At 35.9% G+C, this 23,527-nt stretch overlaps 1 protein-coding gene across 5 annotated transcripts in view; it reads right to left on the reverse strand.

Annotated features, from left to right (window-relative positions):
- Positions 1–23,527, reverse strand: part of ULK4 (unc-51 like kinase 4) — a 232,449-nt gene that overhangs the window by 89,004 nt on the left and 119,918 nt on the right. For all 5 annotated transcript variants that reach the window (XM_082752887.1, XM_082752885.1, XM_082752886.1 and 2 more), the window contains one exon: positions 3,395–3,500. In XM_082752887.1, the coding sequence (XP_082609013.1) occupies positions 3,395–3,500 (106 nt within the window). The remainder of the gene's footprint in view (positions 1–3,394; positions 3,501–23,527) is intronic.

The following is a 23,527-nucleotide window of genomic DNA, read 5'->3' on the forward strand; positions in this document are numbered from 1 at the left end:
AAGCAAGTGCGATCATGCAAGATTCCCTTGAAAAAGGGGAAAGTTCAACATGTAACCTGCATCCCATTAAAAAATAAAAATAAAAATCTCTACCACCTAATAGAGCTCCACTGAGCAGAATAGAGTTCCAAAGGCTAACAGGCACAGAAGGAAACAGTGACTGGGGTTCCTGAATGATCTGTCTGCAAAAATACTGCTTTCTTGGCAGCTGAGGAAAGGCATACATAGAACTGGAAAGAAATCCTCATTGCTAATGTCTGGACTCTTGGAAACTAAATAACTTGACAGGACTGACCCCTTAACATGATCTCCTTATAACATTTATCATGTATTTAAGATTTTTAATTTCTAAAGCTCCACATATACACCAATTAATCATCACACTGTAATAGGAGAATAAGGGAAACTGATGTCCCATAATACTTTGTCTTCAGCATTTTTCTTAGGCAGCAGAACAGCTCATGAATGTTGAATGCCTTCATTAACAGCCTGGACAGAGAGCATTAATACAGCGGAATAACATGCACCTTCAGCAAGTTTGCAGATGACATTGAAATGAGGCAAGCAGTTGATGCAGTGAAAGGTTGAGCCAACAATTAGAAAGAGCTCGAGAAGCAGCCTGACAAAAGCCTCTTTGATGTTCAACAAAGGCAAATACAACGTTCTGTACTTGGGAAGGAATAACTTCAGGTAATGCTACAGGCAGAGGCTGCAAATACACACATTGTGTGTTCAACCTTCCTAACCACCCTGGTGGTTCTCCTCTAGACTTGGCTTGTGTTTGCCCTGTAGTTTGGAGCCCAAAACTGAAAACAGCATTCCAGACACAATCTCACAAGTAAAGAATACAGAACAATCACTTCCCTCGACCTTCCATTTATTCTTTCTTCTTGTAGTTCACTTTTGCCCTTACTGCTGCAAAGGCACACTGCTGACCTAAGTTCAACTTTTTCATTTGGTCCCCAAGATCCTTTTCTGCAAGAGGGAGCTTAGTGGCCATTTCACTCAATCACACTCTTCTCCCTTACACTAGAGTCCTTCAAAATGACAAAGCTGAACATCAAAGATGGCGGCAGAGAAAGTTTAAGGTATTTTCTTGTAGTGAACCCCATATATTTACAGCTAGCAAGGAAAAGGATAAAAAGACTTCCAGTTTGGGCAGAACAACGTTTCTCCTAGTTTCGTTTGAAGAAAGCCTTACAGGCTACAATTACAAAATCAATACCTTCATAACATTTCTAAAAACCAAATTTCAGAAGTTCTGCACTTGACAGTTAGGCCCTTAATCAACAAAGCAATGGCTACAACCCGTATTTTCAGTACTCTGAAGATTAACCCATTGGTAAAAGGGATAGGAGAAGATAGCGATATTTTACTTCAGATAAATTGTTTTTGGCTGCTGTGCTGTTTTTCCTAGTTAGGATGATGAAGTTCAGTGAGCCCAAGTTAGAGTTATCCAATCACTAATAGTCTGAAAACATTACTGAAGTTATTTATGACATAGCACTTGGAAATGATAAAAGACTTTAATAATGTTGCTACCCCACTTCTTTGATTTGGAAACTATCATGATGGAAGAGATGCATTTTATTTTAGGAGCAGATGAGACGTGGAAGAGCACTGACATACTACCAGCAGCATAAAAAGCATAAGGGAGTTGACTTAGTAGGACAATAAAGGGGAGATGTTTACAGAATGGGTTCAGTTTTGCTATGCTGTTGAATAGTTTTGCCATGCAGAAAGACAGAGCATATTATTTTGAGTAAGGCACACCTGAGCTAACTTCTTTGTATATCATTGTGCTGTTTTAAGACGTTATCCTTGAGGACTTGTTAGTGTTAGGTCAGAGGTTGGACTTGGTGATCTTGGAAGTCTCTTGCAAGAGACTAGATGATTATGTGATCCTGCTGCAGCTCAGATCAGCACTAGTTTAGGATTAGATCAGTGCTAGCCCAACACACAGGAGATGTGCCCAAAGAAAGAAAAAGCAATAGACACATCTCACCTCCAATAAACTCCAAGCAGTTTCAAGGGTAACATGCACTTTACTGAGAAACAACCAAAGAATCAGAAACATACAAACCATCCCTCTCCAACTCAATTATATTTTCCTTTTCTTCTGGCCCTATGAGTCTCACACCACCAACTTCAGAGTGGATCTGCTTCAAACAGAGGGGAAGAGCATGTTATTACCTACAATGTCAAGCTCCTGCTGGTCTTGTGAATGATGGAATCGTCTATTCAATCCCTTCAGAGTAAAAAAGGACCCAGATTCAGGTCTCTCATTTTCTGGTTGAGTGCTTTACCTGCTAAGGTAATTATGAAAACAAGGACATGACCGTTACTGCTGTTTCTTTTCGCAGATTTTTAGGCTGGTATGTGTTTTGCTTTTTTGTTGTTGCTGTTTTTTAAAATACATCTAAGGCAGATCCAGATCTTCAAATCTGTACATCATTGTCAGTGCTAATACATAAATCATTGATCACACTATCTCATTTGGCTCCTTCTCTGGTGTGATTACCAATAGAAAAAGCTCTGATGAAGTATCATCCATCCCACCTTCTCAATCTTTTCCTAGAGACTTTCAAAAGGTTTCCTTTTGGCTTCAGAAGAGACACAGCTGTTTCTCCTCTCTCTACACAAACTTCTTCCTTTTCCTTCTGGAGTATGACATATATTTTATACTGTTGGTAATACAGATCAGTATTTCTGGATGTCAGTTACTCATTAACTACAAATGAGAGTAATGTAATCAAAGTGTATATTTCTAAACAAGTTTTCAAAAGTATATGGATTTCCAACAGTGGAAACCTTCTGTTCATTTTGTAAACCAGAACCAAGTTGCAAATAAAAGGCAGACTCAATAATAAAATACAGTGACATGAAGACGTGGAATAGTTTGTATACTAAGGCTCCATAGTCAGGACTATGACTGGACTGGAAGAGTAGTCAGCTTTTTAAGTGTAAAATTATTATATAACATCCTTTTGCAGATTTGAGCAGTGAGAAAAGGCAGATTTGAGCAGTGAGAAAAGGAGGAATTTGCAGTGGTGCTCTATGCCTGCCCTCTGCACTGTGATGGTCAGAGCTCTAGCCCACTCTTTTCCAAAGCCATTCTTCAGAGGCATAACGTAAATTCTAGTCAGTAATTCTTTTATAACCACATCTCCTTGAGAGAATAACTTTCTAAAGTTAAATTTCTAACCAAAATGTAGAAGGTAAATGAAGGCAAGGTAGATGAAGTAAGGAGTAGTACCAGTCAGTTACGATATGATTATCAGACAACCACTACAGAATATAAATATATATGATCAAACATTTCACACTGTGCAAGATACTATAGCAGGCTGCAAAGCATCTGTATAAAGCAGAATAACCAAAGGTAAAGACATACCTTCTGTGAAGAGTAGCATCATGTTTGTGCTTTTGTTAGCAACCACGTTATTCAGTAAGGCAACTGCAGTTTGCATTGTATTTCCTAGTATATTGTCTTGGTGTTCCTGCAATAAATAACAATAATAAATAAATAAAAATCTAGTATTCATTTTTCAAGGTGAAGACTGTTTCTCTTCCAAAAATGTAGTAACACAAAAACAATACTCTCTCAACCCCTAGTAGTCAAACTTTAAAAATACAGGACAATCAGCCAAATATCTTACTCAAGAATGTCAATTTCAGGCAGCCAAATCCAAAATCTTGAACCAAAACTTCTCCTTCTTTTCTTTAAGTAGATATCCCTATATATTCATGAAAAAAAGGAACATTTCCCTTTGCATGATATTTCTTTTGTTAATGGTATTAATTTTACTCTTCTCAGTTTCAGCTTGATGACCCACAGTGAGTCATAAAATCCAGTTGTTGTTTCTGTACTTTCTGAAGTCTAAAATTAATTCCACATACACATCAGGTGTTTATTTCTGTATCTAATTACACAACCCCTGTGATGTCTGTCTTATGCTTAATGATTTTCCACAATTTTCTGAGATTATACTACTAACGACAAGGTGCCAGGATCTCTACATAAACTTTTTGCTTTTGTGGTAGTTGACACACTTGCACGCTGAATTTGAAAGATGTGGATAAGGCAGTGAGATCAAAACATTTTTTACTTGCACTACTTACAGTAATAAATCACTAACTTCCAAAAATACAAAATAGGACAAATTTTTTCAAATCTGAGTCTAGATATAAATATAAACCTGAATACATTTCAAATCTCCCTAGGAGGTTCCGGGAGTATTTTTTCCAATTTTTCAGATTCAAATCCAAATAGAAACATACATCCAAAGTGAAAATAACATTAAGAAACAAAATCGTATTTCACATATAGTAGGTTTTTCACATGAATCTTCACTTCCATGCTTCCCAAACAAATCTTTCCATATACTGTTATCACTACCACAGAACATGCTATCTCTTCTGAGCCATCCTCTGCAGTAGGCCTTTGAAAAAGAATTAAATTTGAAGTTGAAAAAGACAAAAGATTATTGGTCTGAAGTTGGGTGAAGTATTTCTGGTGACAAATATTACTTCAGCCCTTGAATAGAGTTGCAGGAACCCTCCTATTGAAATTTCCTTCAGGAGACTAGTGCCAGTGGCCAGGAAGAGGTTTTTGTTTTGTTTTTCGCAGTATCTCTCTGCTCAGGTATTTATGACCTTTTGTCTCAGGTGTATTCTTGAAAACAACAGCGGCAATCTATCCTTTCCTGGGAAAATCCTATTGATCGTCTAAATGCCACAGCTGGTGCAGAATTAGACTGATCAACTGACAGCCAGCAGCAATCAAAGCTAACATGTTTTACAATCCTTCCAAAGATTCACTACCTATGAATGACACTCAGAGTGATATCTCTAGTTTATAAGCTGCTTTCTATGTTGGGCCAGCTACAGCATTTAGGAAAAGCCACATTATTTGAATCCCTACCTGTGATCATCGTCTAATGGTTACAAGAAATTCTCATGGAAGACACTCCTGATTTTTATTTCTTTCCTAGTCTGATGAAATTTAGGATACTGTGAAGTGCACATTCAATGTCTCTTTTCAGAAAATGCTACATTGCCATGGCATAAAGGGCCATGCTTTGCAAAAAACAGATGTTTTCCTTTTAAAGATTTAACAAACAGAGACTCATGTTTGCTTTAACAGCATTAATTTGTTTCCACACTCAAAAACTAAAATTAAATGCTATTATTTTTTGTAAATACCACAAAATGTACTTGATAAGGTATAATACATTAACAGATGAAGAAATATATAAACATACATGGCCTTCTATTCAACTTAAGGCTGTAAGAATTTTCTACTTCTACTATAGCTTTTTTAATTGGATCATAAAAAGTGATAAGGGAGAGTGGTTCATAGCCTTTTGAAGGACTGTAGTTTCCTCTCAGACCTTAAAAGGATATATCCAAGATCCCCAAAGTTCCATTCATTTTACGTAGCACTTTGAGATGTCATTTATGACTTCTGTGAAGAGTACAATAAACATCTGTTTTTGAGAAGGTTTAAAATACAGCCTGATAAATTTAAAAGCTATGTTGGAAAGAATAAATCCTACATTCTTCAGAAGATAAAACAACCAGTACAGAAAGGATATACCATAAAGCCATAATACTAAAAAATAAATTTGAAGTTATTGCTTACAGATAGCTGAAGAGTGAGAAAAACATTTTTTCAAAAGATCATCATGCTCCTCTGTTACCTATCACCACAATATCTTATTAACCCTCATAGAGAATGTTTAGAACACAATACCTTAAACAGGATAAATGACTGTTATTCAAAATAATGACACACACAATGAAAATACAAAATTAAAGCAAAGAACTCTACCTAAGAGTGACTCATATTGTTATTGCAAGTACAATATTTCTGTTACTGCCCCATATATTTGGAGCAAACATCTACTAAAATTCTCTTTTGAAATATGCCATTATAAGTTGGTAGTTGTTTACGATAGCAATCTTTTGCATTCACCAGGTTGGTAACACTAAAATGAAGCAATCTTTACTTTTAGTGAAGATTAATTACACTACACAGCCCTGTAATGAAAGACTAGTACTGATGCATTTGCTCACATTCAAGTATGTGTTAGTCTTATCTTAGCTTAAACCAACTAGAATTCAAGATGAAACCATATCTTAGATAAGCAAAACTGTCTCTTCATGAATAAAATAAGCAGTATATTCAGCTGGACTACTAGAGTTTTCATGTACGTGTCATAGATGAATTGTGACAGGATACTAGGTTTCAAGAAGCTACAGGTATGCTTTACTTAAGTCATCATTGATTGCTGTTAAACTAGATTTTAAAGGTCTATAAAAAAATATGTAACTTCTTCATAATCTATCAAGGAGCAAAGCTGATCTAATTTGTGTGCACAGCACCACAGACTGTGGACATTTAATGAACAGTGCACTTGACAGCTTTAATAAAACATAGCATTTGCCAGCAGAGATAATTAGAATTGAAGCAGCAAAATTCTAGTGTTTGGCAACACAGATGAAACAACTTCATTAAAATGTACAGCTTCGGCAAATGAAAGGCAGGAAAGCACTGGACCCTGAAGAATCAGCCTTCTCAAAACTAATTGCTTCAGTGCTTAAAAAGGACAGCTATGAAATACCAAGGGCATAACAAGGAAATACTACTATAAAAAAAGCACAGAAGATAAATCAGGCTTTTCAAATAGGACTGCACTGTATTTAGGCCATTAAACTTTTCGTTCTAATTTTGAAGGGTTGTAAGTTAACAAAAGAAATCAGTTGGAGTATTTTTTTTAAAGCCAGATAGGTAAAAAGATATGAATTAGCAAGGTGGGAGTATGAAACTCAGCAAGATACTATAGTCTAAAGCTACCATTTCTCTTTCTTTTAGTGTATTAGAACCACGTAGCTGGACTACAGTATTTTAATTACATTATAGATAACAAATTAGATAGCAATTGTAGTAAGAAGTTACCAATTTGTGAGACTTCACATACCTGCCTCCTACTCATTTACCTGAGAATCCCAAACCCAAATGCTCTAGATGTTGCTTTTTCAGATATGCTGTAATTAAACTTAAGGTCTGCTATACTCCCTAGTAACACTGTTCATTCAGTGCTATCATAGTGATTAAACTTTAACTGCACAGGGGCTCTCCTTCCCAAGCTTACATATCACCTATGAATGGAAGGTATGCTAATAAGGGAATTTAACAAGGAGCAAGTTTGATTTTTCATATATTAAACCTATTGAAAGAAGAACATTATAGAAGTGAACCCTGTCCAAATTACATATTTACTCAAAGATGCCTCTTTCACTTGAAGGCTCATTAGCACAATGTACTTGAGTAATAAGCCGCATAAGCTGAGTATTGAAGTTCACAAGGACCTCTAACAAGAGCACTGTTTAACATTGCATTTGACCAAGTTTATTTTGATAAACTGTATTACTGTGTACCTATGAAATCGTGTGAGAGAAACTTTTCTGGCCCTAACAGTAGAACAGTTCTGTAGAAAGCTGTATTATTAGCATGCAGCTCGCAAGGACCATTCCCAACAGCTTACACACTGTTCTGCGGTCACAAGACAAAGTTCACTGAGAAACAGATTTAATCCAGCCATGTACATAGTTGTCTAACCAGGTCTTAAACATTGTGCGGCTTTTGATGCAAAGACCAGTTATGCATAAACTGAAGGCAGTTATACACAGATCTCCCACGTAACACTATTCTGCTTATTTGTGATCTAAACCATTCTAAAAACAAACACGTCTTTCAAAATATGGCCTTGTTCAATGGTAGAGCTAATATTTCCAAACATTTTCCTCTGGGTATGGTCATATAATAAGGAGCAACTAATAATCTGGCAACCTGTTTCTGGTATAATCGTGCTTCTTGGATGGATCACAGTAGTGATATATTCAGTCCACATGTGAAGATCAAAAGTCTTTCAACTTTCACAAAGAATGCTGTTAGAATACTAGAGGGGAGAAGAAAAAAAAAAAAAGAGAGAGAAAAAAAAGAGGGAAATCTGTATTCTTAGTCACCAAGTGCTTAAGCAAAGCCAGAGGAAGCAGGAGTAATTTTTAAGAAGTGAAGAATGCCACTAATAAAAACCTAGAATATTAAGTATCAGCCAACAAATAGTGCCAGGCTTAGATTTTGTTCTTCTACAGGTGATGCAAAATTTCACAAGATGCTTCTTTGAGAAGATAGCAATTTCTCAGAAGTACATCAGTTTACAAGTACGTCCTCTTGCCTTGCCTAAGTTCAGATTTCCAGACACCTAACAATCTTTCTTTTTAATCCCAAACTCATTTGTTGCATCCTTTTCATTTCCCCAAGTTCCTTGTTATCCTGGAGACAAGCATACAGTTCAGTCTGTGCTAATGGTCAGAATTTCACGGGACAGAATGAGGAAAGATGATATTTACAATAAACAGAGCTCTAAAGAACATCGTCTCTGTAAAATGAAAAGATGAGATTTGTTGCTTTTAGAAAATTAGTTTCTGTCAAGTTCATGCCAGTGTTTCTTTAGTACACCAAACATTAAGGGCTAAAAATATCAATATATATCAATATTCTTATTCTAGAACAGAAGGCCAAAGAATGGACACCATGCCAGGGCCGTGAACGAGAACAGTATTTTTGAACACCTCTTTAATAGGGTAGCTACTTCTCCTCCTTCATGTTTCAGTTTGTGGAAGGTGAATAAATCATGCTAATCCAAGAACAAAAATTTAAGTAGCAAGTTAAGTATGGCAAAACTTCCCTGTCAGCAAGCATGAGGTTTTGTAAGCTATAAAAAGATGTGAATGCCTAAATCTGTTCAGAATTAGAGGCAGGCAATCGACAAGGTTATTAAGAGGAAAACCAAATAAAGATATGTCAACAATACTACTTTACACATGATGAAAGGAGAAAGACTTCAGGATATTGATACATTTTTAAAATTACCATATAATACTTTAAGCAGAAACTACCAGTGCTCCAAACACAGAGCAAGAAATCCATGTTGACCCTGCTTTTACTTTACTTCTGACAAAAAAATAAAATAACATAAAACAAATAAAATAAAAATACACACCTACAGACACGGGATTTTCTTTTAATCAATTTTCACTTAATCAAATAGTGATGGGGGTGCAGGAGGGAAGCATGGAAACTAATGGTCTGATGCAGTGAATTAATGTACCGTTTTTGGTCTGATGTTTGGACAAAGGGATAGGATAAATTTTGTTGCAGCACAATAACCGTTCAAGCCATTACCATTACAGATGAAATATACAGTAACTCGGTAGAAAATCTTTAAATGAAATGCCATTTTTCTTCCTACAGAATTGTACCTAAATTTCTGACACCCACGACACCTTAAAGCTTCTCTTTTTGCTCCTGAAGACCTTAGGGAAAGAATATATTCTCAATGCCAAATTTTCTTTATTGTCAACAGACGGAGTTTGAGAAGATTCCTCTCTCTGCAAGCAGAGTCAGGCTCTTTCACAGGGAAGAAACTCTGAAGGAATTTCCTATAAAAACATAATTTTCCCCATTACCTAGAAAGAAGGATTACAGCAATTAGCCTCCTGAGCATTAAAGCTAGCCTTTGTGAAGAATAAAACCTTTAAAAAGAAAAATCTGTTCAAGACTGCTGAGAGAGAGTACAGAAAAGGAGCTACAAGGATATCTTACTCCAGAGCAAGACACTTCTTTAAATTAAGGAAAACGCCAGCACCCTGGAAGTGTTCATGCTGACCCATTCTGAAACAATATTCCTGAAAGAAAGAGAAGCTACCACAGCAGTAACTTTGTATTTAGTATCACGAATTTGTAAATGCCTTGGAGAGTCTCAAGTATTAGTGAAGCCTTTGAACTGCAAGCTCACTTGGGAGCTGCAATAAGCCCTTACACCAAGAAATTTCCATTCCAAAATATTCACTTCTCAGACTTACATTTTCAGCATCATTTAAAAGCTAGTTCTTAAACAACTTCAGAAAATGACAGATACCAATCAACTGACATCTTTTTTCCACATAGGACCTTGCTTTGATGTAAATGACAGCCTCTTTGCCACTACAAGGAAAGAAGTTTAGATGAGTTAGGGGAATTTGCTGATGACATTTTTAATTTAGAGAACATAGATTCACCAGACTTATCCAAAAGATCACATGAAAAATCTTTGACTGGAAAAAATTTGAAGGGTTCAGAATGGGATGTATGCTTAAAATCATAAAAAGAGACAGATGCTGAATAGGGTAATACAACAGGGCACTAGAATAGGGCACTCATCTGGGACACTAAAAATTTAGTTTCAAGTCTCTGCTGGAATTGAACTGTGCAGGGATTTGAACACTGGTCTCTTATCATCAGCTTTTAAGGAATGGGTCTCTGTCTCTTCTTCCCTGGAACCTCCTCCCTTCTCTATAGCTAAATAATTGCTAAATTAGTAGTTAAAAGCAGAAATTGAGACTGAGCCAGTGATTATATTGCCTACTGAGGTGTGCAAAATCCAGATCAAAATACTCAACATTTTCCTTAACAGGAAAAACAAACAAACAAACAAACAAAATAAGAATTTTTTCTTAGGAAGTAGAAAGGAATAGGAAAAGCATCTATTGTCCTTAACCTGAAATTGAATATTTCACTCTTCATACTCGCAGACTATCTTAAAATTCAGTGCTGCTGGAGAAGAAGGTGTTGAATGAGAAGCCCTGGGTTGACAAAGAAACACAAAAAAATGGAACCTGTTTGAATGAGCGAAGGTTGCTTTTCCCTACCAGAATTTAGTTGGCCGAAGTGAGATATACTCAAACTGTCAAAAATGGCAAGAAAGATATATTTACATATTTAGTTTATTTTACCCTTTGCTGTATGCCTTCTGCCTTCAAAATACTGTTTAATTCAAAGAATGTTTTTTTTTCCTCACATTCGCATTTACTTAATATGTAAATGCGAGAGAGAATGTTGATAATTAGTTTATTCAAATTACATTAAACTTGAAAAAAATGAGTAGCTGTTACATTGAAAGGAAGCATCTGCTCAATATTCTGTTACTAGATTCTTGATAGTCTCATTACATTCTGGCATCTTCTAAATAATTTAATTATTTCTTAATTTCTATTAGGATTTTGAATTTAGGGATTATCTAAATGGTTAATCCCTAGTATGAGAGACACTGGGTAATTGTGCTCTCTTTTGTGCCTTTTTTAATGTAATCCTGTTAGTTTTGGACACCCGTTCCAGTGGTTTTGCATTTTTCACAGAGGTGTGTTCAGGGAAAAAAAAAACAACATCCTCTGCAATCAGACTATCAGCTCTTAGTACGGCACCCAGCTCAAAGCAGACATACTACTGCATGCAGATGTTCTAGCAAATCCATCTCCCAGCCCTTCCCCACTCAACTTGGTCCTGTAGCTGCAAACCATCTTCTGTTAGTTGATACCTAGGCACTAAGCCACATGTCAGGAAACAGGCTAGAGCTAACAATGTTCCTCATTGAATGGACTGGCAGAAGTGCCAAAGAGAATTACAACCTGCACTATTCTTGCACGAGGCAGAGTGAATCTCATGTTTCAGCTGTGGGCTTAGACAGACAAGCAATTATACTCTAAGCAAACTATAATCATACCACGGCACTAGACAGACAAGACAGGAGAAATTACAAACTGCTTGCTATCTATATGTGAAAGCTATCTAGCAAAACAGTGCTTAAGCATAAATGAGAAATTGTTAAACAACTACTTATCATCGTGGTTCCTTTTATTTGTCATTATACTCTATAAACATCAACTCCCAACACCAAAGCTATTTGATTAAGAGTGAAATTCATGTTTACTCCACAGGAATTCTACAGGGAGATTTTATTTGGTATGATTTTTCTTAAATATCCTCAGTCATGGGAAGACAATCCATGATCATCCGCCTGGCCCAACACGTACACTATAACAACTGCCTTTCACCTCTGAATTCTTAACTGAGTGCCAAGTCATATATATGAGGTGCAAGAATAAAAAGAGCTAGGATGAACTGATGGTCCAAACAGACTTGAACTATGGTACTGAGACAAAGATTCACAATTTGAAGGCAAAATTAGAATTGATGCCATTCCTAATTGTATGCATGCCATAGTTAGACTTTTGATGAAAACTCTGAGTGGACTTGGAAATGCATATTTATGCTGAGTAAGACTTGAAGCATTTGCTACCTCTCAATGTTAGTTTACAAAATTAAGTATTTGTGAAATCCAGACCTAAAAAATGCAGTCTTCATAGCCAAAAGAAATCTCACTGCTTTCAAAGAAACAAGAACCACACTTGGAAACAGTTTGAAGGAACAGTCTGAATTCAGAGCCAGACAAGTTCTGAACTGGAACAAATGAAGAAGAAACTATGGTTTCTTATTCCATGTAAACATTAGATGGATTTCTGTTGTGTAGACACAACAGAAAGGAAGTTTACTGTTACCTCAAAATCTCCCACAAAGATCTAATCCACTCATCAGCCTAACTTGGCGTCTACCAAGCCATCAACCCTATTCTTTAATCAAATTTCGTGTGAGGTTAGCATGATTTTGCTATAATTACTATTTACCAGAAGGAACAGTGGGTAGTTAGGATGAAAAATTGAAAAGAATAAATAAATCTAGAGACTAAAAAGAAGGAACTTCAAGGTTAATGATATATTTTTTTTCTTGCTTAAATTGTTCTAGGATGTTGCTGTAGTTTCCAGACCCCACAGTTTGTTTTTAAATTAGTTCTGACGGTGTACAACCAAAGGCACATACATTTTCAGTTCTGTTGGTCTGATAAAGAATTAACATCTGCTCCTTTCCTCATTTATTTTTTTTTTAATGTGTTCCTTTGTCTTCTTGTTTTGTATTTAATAATTTTTTTTCTGTCTCTACCTGTGACCCTAGAAAAAGTGAACATGACTAAGCTGCTTTAGTAGGCAGCGTTTCAGGTAGTATTCAGCAGAATATTATGAAGTGACAGTCCCATTTTAGCTCTATAAAATACTGACAGCATGAATTCATTGGAATTCACAGATTTTTGAAGATAGTTGTTTCCTTAGCTGGCAGGAGTTTGCCAGTAATGCTAAACTGAAACAGCATCTGAACCAGAACGGATGAGAAGAAACCAAGATGTAGAAAGAAATGACAGCTATCAAGAATGACAAAAATAATAAAAAAAATAATAATCTGAAAATAATAATACTTGCAATATGAGATTTATAATAGTATAAATTTATATGTGCTAATAGATTACTATTCTTACCAATTTAAAATGGTACCTGAGTGACAACAGCCACATTTTCACATAGCAGCTGCTATTAAACAGAAGTTACAGACATAAAGCACTAATAGTACTCATCTCCCAGAATAATAAACTAGGAAGAAGTGGCAGAAGACAGAAATTGCTTCACCAAATATATAAAAAGAGCACAGCACAATGAATTTTGGAATGGCCTGAGAATTGCTCCCTGGTGGCAATCTCATTCGTGCCAGGCTGCAGACAGGTTGCAAAATTCATGGTACAGGTACAGCTGGTGCTATAGGGTCAGCTGCCGCCCGCTGGTGCTCCTGAAGCTCTCTGTGTACTTGCCTGGCACAAGCTGGGCACCACTTCTGAAAACTCTCAGTTGTCTTGAAGTCAGCTCCTGTGTTTCAAAGAGGAGGAGCAAGGGTATAATTCTGGATTTTAAATCTGGTCCTAACTCAGATCTACAAAAATAGTAATTCTCCTCGTAAGCATCTAAACCAGCATCAGATGCCGTGACTTCAAATATATTATGTTTCTTGCAGCTACATACAAACTCACTGATACTTTACTCCATTTTTATAGGAGATTAAAAGGCAGCTCACAGACACATTTAAGAATGAGTAGCATCAGCAAAATAGGAAACTCTTATAAACAAGTCCCACTTCTTTCTCAGAGGAAGTTCTTCTGCATTATTACTGTTATTAACAACGAGTTGAACACCATTTTTAATTTGCACATCTTTCCAGGGGAATCTACAAATGATTCATTATTGCTTTCTTCATATACTCTCCCCACCTATCCCCCAGATCATTTATATTAAATACCTACTGCATTGATTCAGTACATTAATTTCAGGGATCCAGGTTTGAAAATCACTATAGGTTACAGAAACAACTTTTAGTAATGACAGAGAGATATTCCAGTCGTCTATACACATTTTCTTCTAAGTGCAGCACCCATTTACAAACATTCCTGCTTTTGGTCACTGTTAAGGAAGTTATTTCCTGGAAACACAGGAGATGGGGGCACTATGGGGGCACTGGAAACATGGCACCTTCATCCCCCAAGGCAGTGAATTTCCCCCCCGTTCTGGTTCTCCCTGTTGGGGAGACGCCGCTGCTCTGCCCAAGCTGTCTACCAACAAACAGTAATTTTATTCTCATATGAGCTCAGAGCCTGAAAAGGAGCTGGATACTTTTAGATCAAAGTAGCATTTTGATTCTAAGAGAGAGACATAAAACAGCACCAGGTACTACAGTTATTATCACTAGAGGCCAGTCAGAAATTTTACCTCATATACAACGTCACACAATGTCCCAATACACTGTAAAATGAAAGAATATAAAAAAAAAAATTGCACTAGTAGATTAAGATAGCACAGAAACAAGTTTTAAATGAGCTCATTAAAATATTGACTTTGTTAGGTACTAGTAATAACTAAAAGAGTTAATTACTCATAATAAATCATTTTAAAGTTATTAAGCTTATTATATTAGTGTTTTACTTCATTTCACTCAACCTATCCTCCTGAATGGTTATTCATACTAACAAATGTATACAATAGATGTGAGAGGAAATAAAAGGGTGAAAGAGGAAAACAGCTGAAATATATCTGAAAAGCTGGTAAATGAAATTAAAAAAAAAAAAAAAAAAAAAAAACAGGGAGAGGAGAGTAGGGTATTATTAGCTATTTTCATATCCTAATGGAACATGCAAGTTTCAGTCTGCTACTAAGAGTGGATCTGTGGCAAAGAGCCCAAATGAGGTCTGAGAAAGGATAATGTACCTTTAATGATAGAAATAGCAAGAAAATTAAATATAATCATGTTTCATTAAGCATACTCTAGCTCCCATTTTTACTAAATTATTTTATTATGATTTCCCAACTGTCTGTTGAAATAACCTTTTACAGCAATTTAATTCACCATCATAAACAAGTCTCATTTCTCACAATGAAGTCCCCTGGGATTAGTGCAAGGAGATGGATAATCTCAGCCCTGCCAAACCTGCAGCCACTAAGGTAACCACTCAGAGAGACAAAGATTTTTGTTTTCCTATTTGTGGCTGAGATCATTAAGATATAATTAGAAACGTATTCATGAGTAACAGAGTGCCTGTTATGGAGATACCATTCGCCCAAAAGCATCTTCTATACCAGTCTTTAATAAGAAGGGCAGCAGGCATAATCCCCACTTCACTCTCTGGAGAGTTCTGCATTAAATGGACTGCATTAGGCATCCCTCTCTCTCCCCCTTTTTTAATGGCATCTTATTCAGGCATCCAGTGTTTTCTCAGGCTCCATTGTTACCATCAAAACTGCTAGTCTGTTTGCTTTCAGCAATATGCTCCCGCAGTGCCATCCAGATGTGAGCCCTAAGGAGAGCTACGTGCAGTGAATTGAAATCCTGCTCCAGAACTTGTTGCAGGGCAAACAAACGTGGAACTTCACAATATACAGTTAATAGAAATAATGGTCTTGCAGAGTAGTTCTCGGCTCTTCCCAGTAATGAAAGAAGCTACCAACCCTTGTAATACATCCCTTCTGTTTGGTGTATGCTTTACTCAAATGAATAACTCAGAGAAATATGTTTTGTACACAATCTAATTTAATTCCAAGCTTGATATCAAATCACCTCAGATTATAATGGAAAAAATTAGAAGCAATGTAAACACTGTTTGGTGGATGACGTATCTGCCACAGGGATCAATTTAGAGCTTTCTCAAACTGCAGAGTGAAAACTGTCAGTCACCGTATTTAGCATCACGATGTTTGAACAGGTTATTCTGTTATTTGGTAGGCAGGAGTTTGAAAGCAAGTAAATGAAAAAGAAAGAAAACAGTTCTAGGGCACAATTTTGCTTCCTGTATTCACATGAGTAGTAAAGAATTACTTGCTCAAAGCAAGCGAGGGGCAAGAACTGAATCTTGTAATATGCACAGGGGATGAGAAAAACAAACCTAAGAGAAAAAAAGAGACTAACAAAATTTCAGCTGACTGTGAGATGATGCTACTGCTTGCAACTGTAATTAGAAAGCTACAGTAGGTAAACTAAGATTGGAACATGGTAGGTTTAGTCTTTTTATATGCATTTGACTATAAATCTATTCTATCAAAACAGTGATTCTTAAACTTACCTATAAAAACATTTTATAATGCAAAATATACTTAGAAATTAATTATATAAGCCAATGAGTAATTGACTATAGTTAAAAACAAAGTTAAAGGCAGAATATTCAAGATTTAAATTGTTTCACTTCAGAGAAGACTGACATTCTAAAATCGAATTATCATCCCTCAGCATGAGCCCTTCAAGAAGACATTAACACCAGGAACATACTATACATGACTGAACCCAAACCACACAAATTTCTAGATAAATGATCAGAGTTCAGAAGCATAATACGGAACCTTTGCCAGCCAAAAACCTTTCACAGGCGTTCGATAATCTTTTACAAGCTCTATTGTGAAGCACACAATAGCTTATTACCTTAGTCATCAAAATGCAGCTGGTCAATAAATGTATAGTCAGCAACTGCTATGTTCTTACACCAATATTTATTTAGATGAGATCAGGAGATATACCTCAGTCATCTGGCAGAGCAGCGTTAATGTCACAGTAAAATTCCAGTCACGAGATCAATAACTTCTGTTCTGTAAGTAAGCAACTCAGCTTTACCTCAGTAACTACTTTTTCTTAAATGCTTTCTCTCTGCCTTGACATTTGCATTTGCAGGAAAAGTAAACTGGCAGACTGCTCTTAATCAGACAGACAGACAAAGTTTGGAAGGAATGAGATTTTATTTTAATATTGCTTTTGCAGAAAAAAAAAAAACAAAAAACAAAAAACATATATATAAAAAAAAAACAAATTGCTTTGGGTGAACATTTTCATTGACAGTGATTAGTTTTTATGACCCATCTAAAATCTAGCATAAAATTTCCAGTAACTATGGTATGATCAGGATTTTGCCCCGTAACTTTTAATTGAGAAAGGACGTATTTGATGCTAGACTGGCAAAGTCTCACAAATTAGGAAGAATTGCCACTCACTTGTGACACGTTTCACACATTTGCAGCATGGTGCTACAGTTCGCTTCCCCAAGTCATGATCCTCCTCCCTCCCTCTTCCACTGCTCACAATCAACTGGCAATATACCGCGAGGGGCCAGGCACACCTGTCCATTTCTCTGTTCCATAGCGCCGCACAGAGAGTACTGTTATCAGCTCACAAAGAGGTTGAGAGTTCTAGCATATATACAGATGTCATACTTTTAAGGGTGTATGTGTGTAAATAAATAAAAGAATACTACAGAATTACAAACCATTTATAGGGGAAGAACTAAATGAAATGAAATGTGTCCAAACAGTGGGCGCTGCAAAGGTGAAAATTACCGTTTCCTAATGGAGAAAGGTCATGAAGGATAAAAGATTGGTAACTTCTTTCACAGTGGAACCAATCCAAAAGACTAACTACTTTTACTTCATTATTTGAATTAAAAGGTAGGAAAAAGCCAGCAAACGCTGAGGAACATTCCATTTGCATGTCTTGGAGGAAAAGGGTGTAACAATGAATACAGTTCCAGAAAAAGATGATACAAGTTAAATCTCTAATTACAAAGCAGCACGATTACCCATTTCCAACCACCTCCCAAATATTTGTTCTCTAATAACTGTGAAAATTGTCCAACTACAAAGACTGAGTGAATACATCTTTAATGTGATACAAATCCTGTGGAAATGGGTTATGTTAAACACTGAGAGCTCTGAAACTTGTTCATAGGCAGGTCATCTGTGTAAATGGAGGGAGAAAGATTGTATCTGAAGTCAAATCTGAAATTTAATATTAATAAAGTAGAGCACATGGTGGGAAGAAATCTTAACTTGATATATGAACTAATCATCATAGATTAAGAAAGCCAGTTTCACACAAATGGCGTCTCAATGATGGAACTCTACAAAAAAAATTGTTGTGAAAACCAGAAAGAATAAAAATAAGGTCACTGTGCCAACTGTATAAACCCACGGTTCATCTAACCCTTTGAACACTTCACTCTGGTCCTACATATCAAAAATGATATATGAAAATAGGAAAATAAAAAATATTCTGAGAAAGCAACAAGAACGACCAAAAGTGTGGAACTGGTTTCATTTAAATACACCTAAGTAATAATGGCTTTGTAGTTCTGAAATTGTTTTAGAAAACTGAGGGGAAATCTTGAGATTTACAAAATCAGGAATGGCATAGTAAGTGGATGAAGATCCACTGTTTGCTCATTAATTTATTTTAAATTACCTTCTGTAATTCTCTCTTCAAGAAGAATTTTCTTCTTCAAGAAGAATTCTCTCTTCAAGAAGAATTTTCTGAAACATTTCTTTAGTCAGCTACAATAACAGATACAGACAAACACCTACACTCAACACAAGTAGTCCCTGCTGGAGTCAAAGGACTAAAACAGAACTTGTTATTAAATAAACTATATGTTTTGTAATACATAACTAAAAGTAAGAGCTTAAATAGGAACTTTATGAGAAAATTTGTTTGTGAATTCTCAAAATTACTCTTTATTTGTAATACATGTGCTCATTAATACCAACAATTGAATCCAACCAAACAATTAGCACAGACTGAAAATTATCCTCAAAACACAATATGAGACCTGTGTACTTTTAACTTTTTTTTTTTTTTGTGGAAATACTGTTCCTTCAGAAAATAAGTCAATCAGTTTAAACCACAAAAAATAATCTGTTTTCTCATACAGAAGTAGGAGTGGTAAGACAAGCTTTTTCAACTAATAACTAAAAACTGACAATACAAAATGGTTCCCATGCGTGGGTTTTCAGTAGATAAAGCAGAATCTGACTTGGTTCACACTAAAAGTCTGCCTACACCAACAACCTGTCTAAAGCACTAGGCAATGGAGAAGTCCTACAAGCACAATTCAGGTACACGGAACACTTCCCCCAGCCTCCAGAAATTCACAGCCCTAGGACTTTGAGCCAGAAGCAGACCTTTCAGAGAGTAATAGATTTCAATGGAGTTTTCCTCCGTTGAGTTGTTCAGCCTTTTTCTGAATGCAAGTAAACTCAGTACCCTATGGTACAGAGTCCATAGCTGAACTCAATCTGATGAGAAGCTGCATCTGCTTTTGTCAGTTTTTAAGATATCAACTGCAAGTTTTCTTTAGTTCTCATACAACACGATACAGTGAGCAGCAATACTGTTCCTTATTCACCTTCTACAAGCCTCTCATGGCTACATGTTATCACACTTCCCCCTCAATCATCACCTTCCCAGATTAAAGTGTACACAAGAGCAATTTCTTCTACAGCAGCCTGTCCAAATCTTTGATCTCCTGTGCCTCTTTTCACTTCACTTTTTGCAGTCTCCCGTAGCCTTCTTTTGAGACAGGAGTCCTAAAATTCACAGATGGATTACCATAGCAGAATGATTTTCTGCACAGCAACATGCTTCTTTCCCTCACAATACATAACATTCAATTTGCTTCTCTGACCAGGACTACTTAATGCTTATTAAGGAGACTGTTTTATTAGGTTGTGGGTTTTTTTTCTCATTCCTGAGTGATAACAGCCTACACATCTTGCATCACTGTGTATGGAGAGTCAGACCTGTCGACAGTAGACACGTTGCTCAGTGCTTCAGACCACGTACAGGTTTCAGAGTTGCTCTGAAAATGAGTGTAAATTAAACTGAAAGTGAGTAGTACAGGGCGTTAGAAAAACTTGTGAGGATTTTAATTACATGGATACTTCGAATATCCTGAAGGTTATGCACAGAACTTCTATTTAAAAAAAGCTCAAATCAACAGTGATGAAATAATACATGAATGCTAAAGAGCTTTATGACAACTGTAAAAATAATACAAAACCCTCAAAGAATTTGAAAAACTTTGCACTGCAAACTTTTAAAGACTTTAAAATATTTCTCATTTGGAGAAAAAAAGGGGAGAGAATATGAACACCAGTCGTGTGCCTGTTCTAGTCTTGGGGCAGTCAATGGTGACAATCAGTCGTGTTCTTGCATGCCTGCTGCTGGTGATGTCCATCATGAAGAAACATAAACTCAATACATTTCCTCCTTAAGTTCCCCAAACTGACAAATTGCTCTGATGATTGAAATGAAATTACCATAAGAATGCCCAGTGAGCACAGCAAAAGGTCAAAAAACTTTTGTCATTCACAAACACTAATACATTTTTTTCCTGATGGTATGGGCTAGACAGAAGAACTCAGTATAAAATGAAGTAGTATAAAAATTATTTAAAGCTATATGAAAAGATAAAATGGTAACTGAAAGAAATACAATTTCCCTTTTAGGGCAAAAATTCACATCTTTCCCATACTTTAAAAAAATCTTTTGAACTATGCATGCACTGATTCAAGCTACCCTTACTTCATGTGAAGTTGAAACACTTATAAAGACAGGCATTAGTTTACATCTAAGTAGGATTGTTTTCCATTTCATTTTTGAGCACTCTTCTTATACTTAGGAATGTGGAATAAAACTAGACTTCTACTTCCACTGGAAGTGTTGCCAGATCTTCTACTTTGTAGAAAGAGAGACATGACATTTTAAAATAACACATTGGCTAAGTTCAAACTGCTTTTTTGCATTTAGAATTTTCTTTTTCTAGGGTGCATTTATTAGTGCCTTTTGCAGACTGGGTCCTAATGTCCTTATGCAAAACTATTCAACAGGCTTTTACTCTTGAATGCAAAGTACTTTAAAAAAAATGCAAGAAAGATGAACTTTCTTAATTTCATCTTATTGCTTCAAGCAACTTTACACCTTCTTTGTACCTGCACCTTTAAAGTACTTTTTGACATTTATGCTCCATAATTACCACTGTTTAGTCAAAATGAACATATTTATTTTTCGTTCAGTAACATTTGCATTTGTTTTAGTTGTACTTCTGTAAGTTTCCTCCACATGCTCTCAAAACACGTATTTGTGTTACAAGATATGGTACCACTTCTTGATTTACTTTATGAATAGTGGGTACTTAACATGCTACCTAACAACAAAGTGCATTTTAAAAAGGAGCAACATACAACAGTGCTGCAAAGCACTCTTTTGAGTACAGTAATTTAGAAATGTGGTGGTGGGGAGAGAAGGAGGAGAGATAAGAGGAATTTACAAAGCCAATCTGCTTCCATATTCATGTGGTTTTATAGCTTTCTACAACTCATCTGAACACTTTTACAATGAAAAATAATACAACTGATAGAGGAAAAAATGCATAGCATTAGATACTAAATAAAAGGCGCTCTGCAAATATTAAGAATCACAGCTTAGAGTGACACAGATATAGAGTGACTCCAAATACTGCTATGTTTTGTTGCTTCCCCAAAACTGTGTCTGCTTACCGGACTACCTTACTACATGCTGCACTTCAAGAATCAATCCTTCTTCTGACTTCCAGGGAGAACTCAACACTTGATGTTTCTGCATTTGTGTATCACCAACAAGCACAAGGAAAATAATTCATTAAGGATCATTACGAAAGTATTTTAGTTTGGATGGGATGTACACACCAAGGAGTACCCTCCTGAATATGAAAATCCATTGTTATATGCTGAATTAACCAAGATCAAGCAAATGAAGCCATGTTATATTAGGGGTCAACATGAACAGACATCAGAAATGGTTAAATTTGAAGCTATATGTAAGCAAAATAAGTTATACCAGAAAATGATGTGCATGCAAATCTTACACATCCCTCACTCCTTACCCAGATGCTGAAGGACATAACAGATGGCTCTTGGCCAGAGATATATTGCAAGGTCAAAGCAGTCTGGAACTTGTGAGATATGCCATACATGATTTTTCAAAATGCTCTAAAACCAGGAATAGAGTTGCATGTTCCTAGCATTAGACATATTAAAAAATAAGAAAATATACACTGCAAGAGCCCAGTGAGAGATTTCATGTACATCAGACAAATGACATCAGCAAGCTTGTTGAAAGAACTTCTGCTAAAAGACTAACAGAGAATTGCAGGGCATTTCTGCACTGCAATGCTTAACTTCAACTGATGGAGATAAACCCAAATACCAAAGAAACTAAGTACGTCTATCTGGAAAACAGACACTGCTTTCCAGTGTTCAACAAGTCTAAAAATACAGAAAACTTAGAGGCATACAATAGAGAAGGTTGGCATTTCAGTAAAGTGATATGTATTATGTTAAATTTCTCTCTTAATGCTTGACTTGAAGAAAGCATTTTACAGAAGAAAAAACTATGAAACAAAACCGACAAGTACACCTGAAAGCCCACAGAATCAAAGGATTTAACTCCTTAAATATTTTTGCCACCTTTGCCTATGCTAGTAAAAGTACACCAGAAGCTGGTTATCTAGAGCACCTGTACTAATTTCCAGTACCTACTAAGATGTTACATTTTATTTAAACTGACAAAACAGTATTAGATTATGTAAAGATCTTTACCAGTAATCCTTTCTTTTTTTTTTTCCACGTACCAATGATAGCATCAAAGAAAAAATATGACAAAAATCCACTGTATCTGTGTATATTTTCAAAAGCAGAGACTCAAAGGTTTAAAGCTGACATGACACCTGAGATTATTAAAAGAAATCCTAACAGAATTTAATTGTTGGACTACAAAGAACTTGCACTTGAATTTCAAGAGCCAACACACTGCTGCAGAGCAAAACCCATTGTGTAGTGCTGTGTGCTGTATGGCAGGGTGTGTGTGTTGCCATGATATTAAAAAAAAAATAAAAAAAAATCGTGAAGCCTCTGTCTATGGAGCAAATACAAACTATTTAATTAATCTTGTTACTCCCAGAGAATTTTATTTTACTCATGTGATTACAGACCCAAGCAGTCAATTCGGATCTGCCCATTATTATGCTAATTAGGCCCAAATCTTTGTGTTCAAGTTTAGAATTGTTCTGCTTTAGCACACTTCTATGCAATCAAAGCAATTCCTTAATTCCTTGAGACAGAAATATATGTATGTGCATATATGTGCACTCATTGAAGACTTCTAACTCAACGATTAAATCTCAGACCTGTACTCAAACCTGACCAACACATACTTAACTGCTGTGGCATAGTAAAGTAAGAACACTACAGAAAACATACTTAATGCTGCAAACTCACATAGCTCGTTTTTGAAGAAAAATATTTTCTAAGTCATATATTAAAAAGAAATTTTAAAGGTATTTAAAATTCTTCTCTGAACACAGTATGCAAACTACAAATTCCTAAACATTCAGGTTAGTTTTCCAAGAAAAGTCCATTAGCA

This window comes from Aythya marila (assembly GCF_965140915.1).
Source record: "Aythya marila genome assembly, chromosome: 2".
Taxonomy (NCBI): domain Eukaryota; kingdom Metazoa; phylum Chordata; class Aves; order Anseriformes; family Anatidae; genus Aythya; species Aythya marila.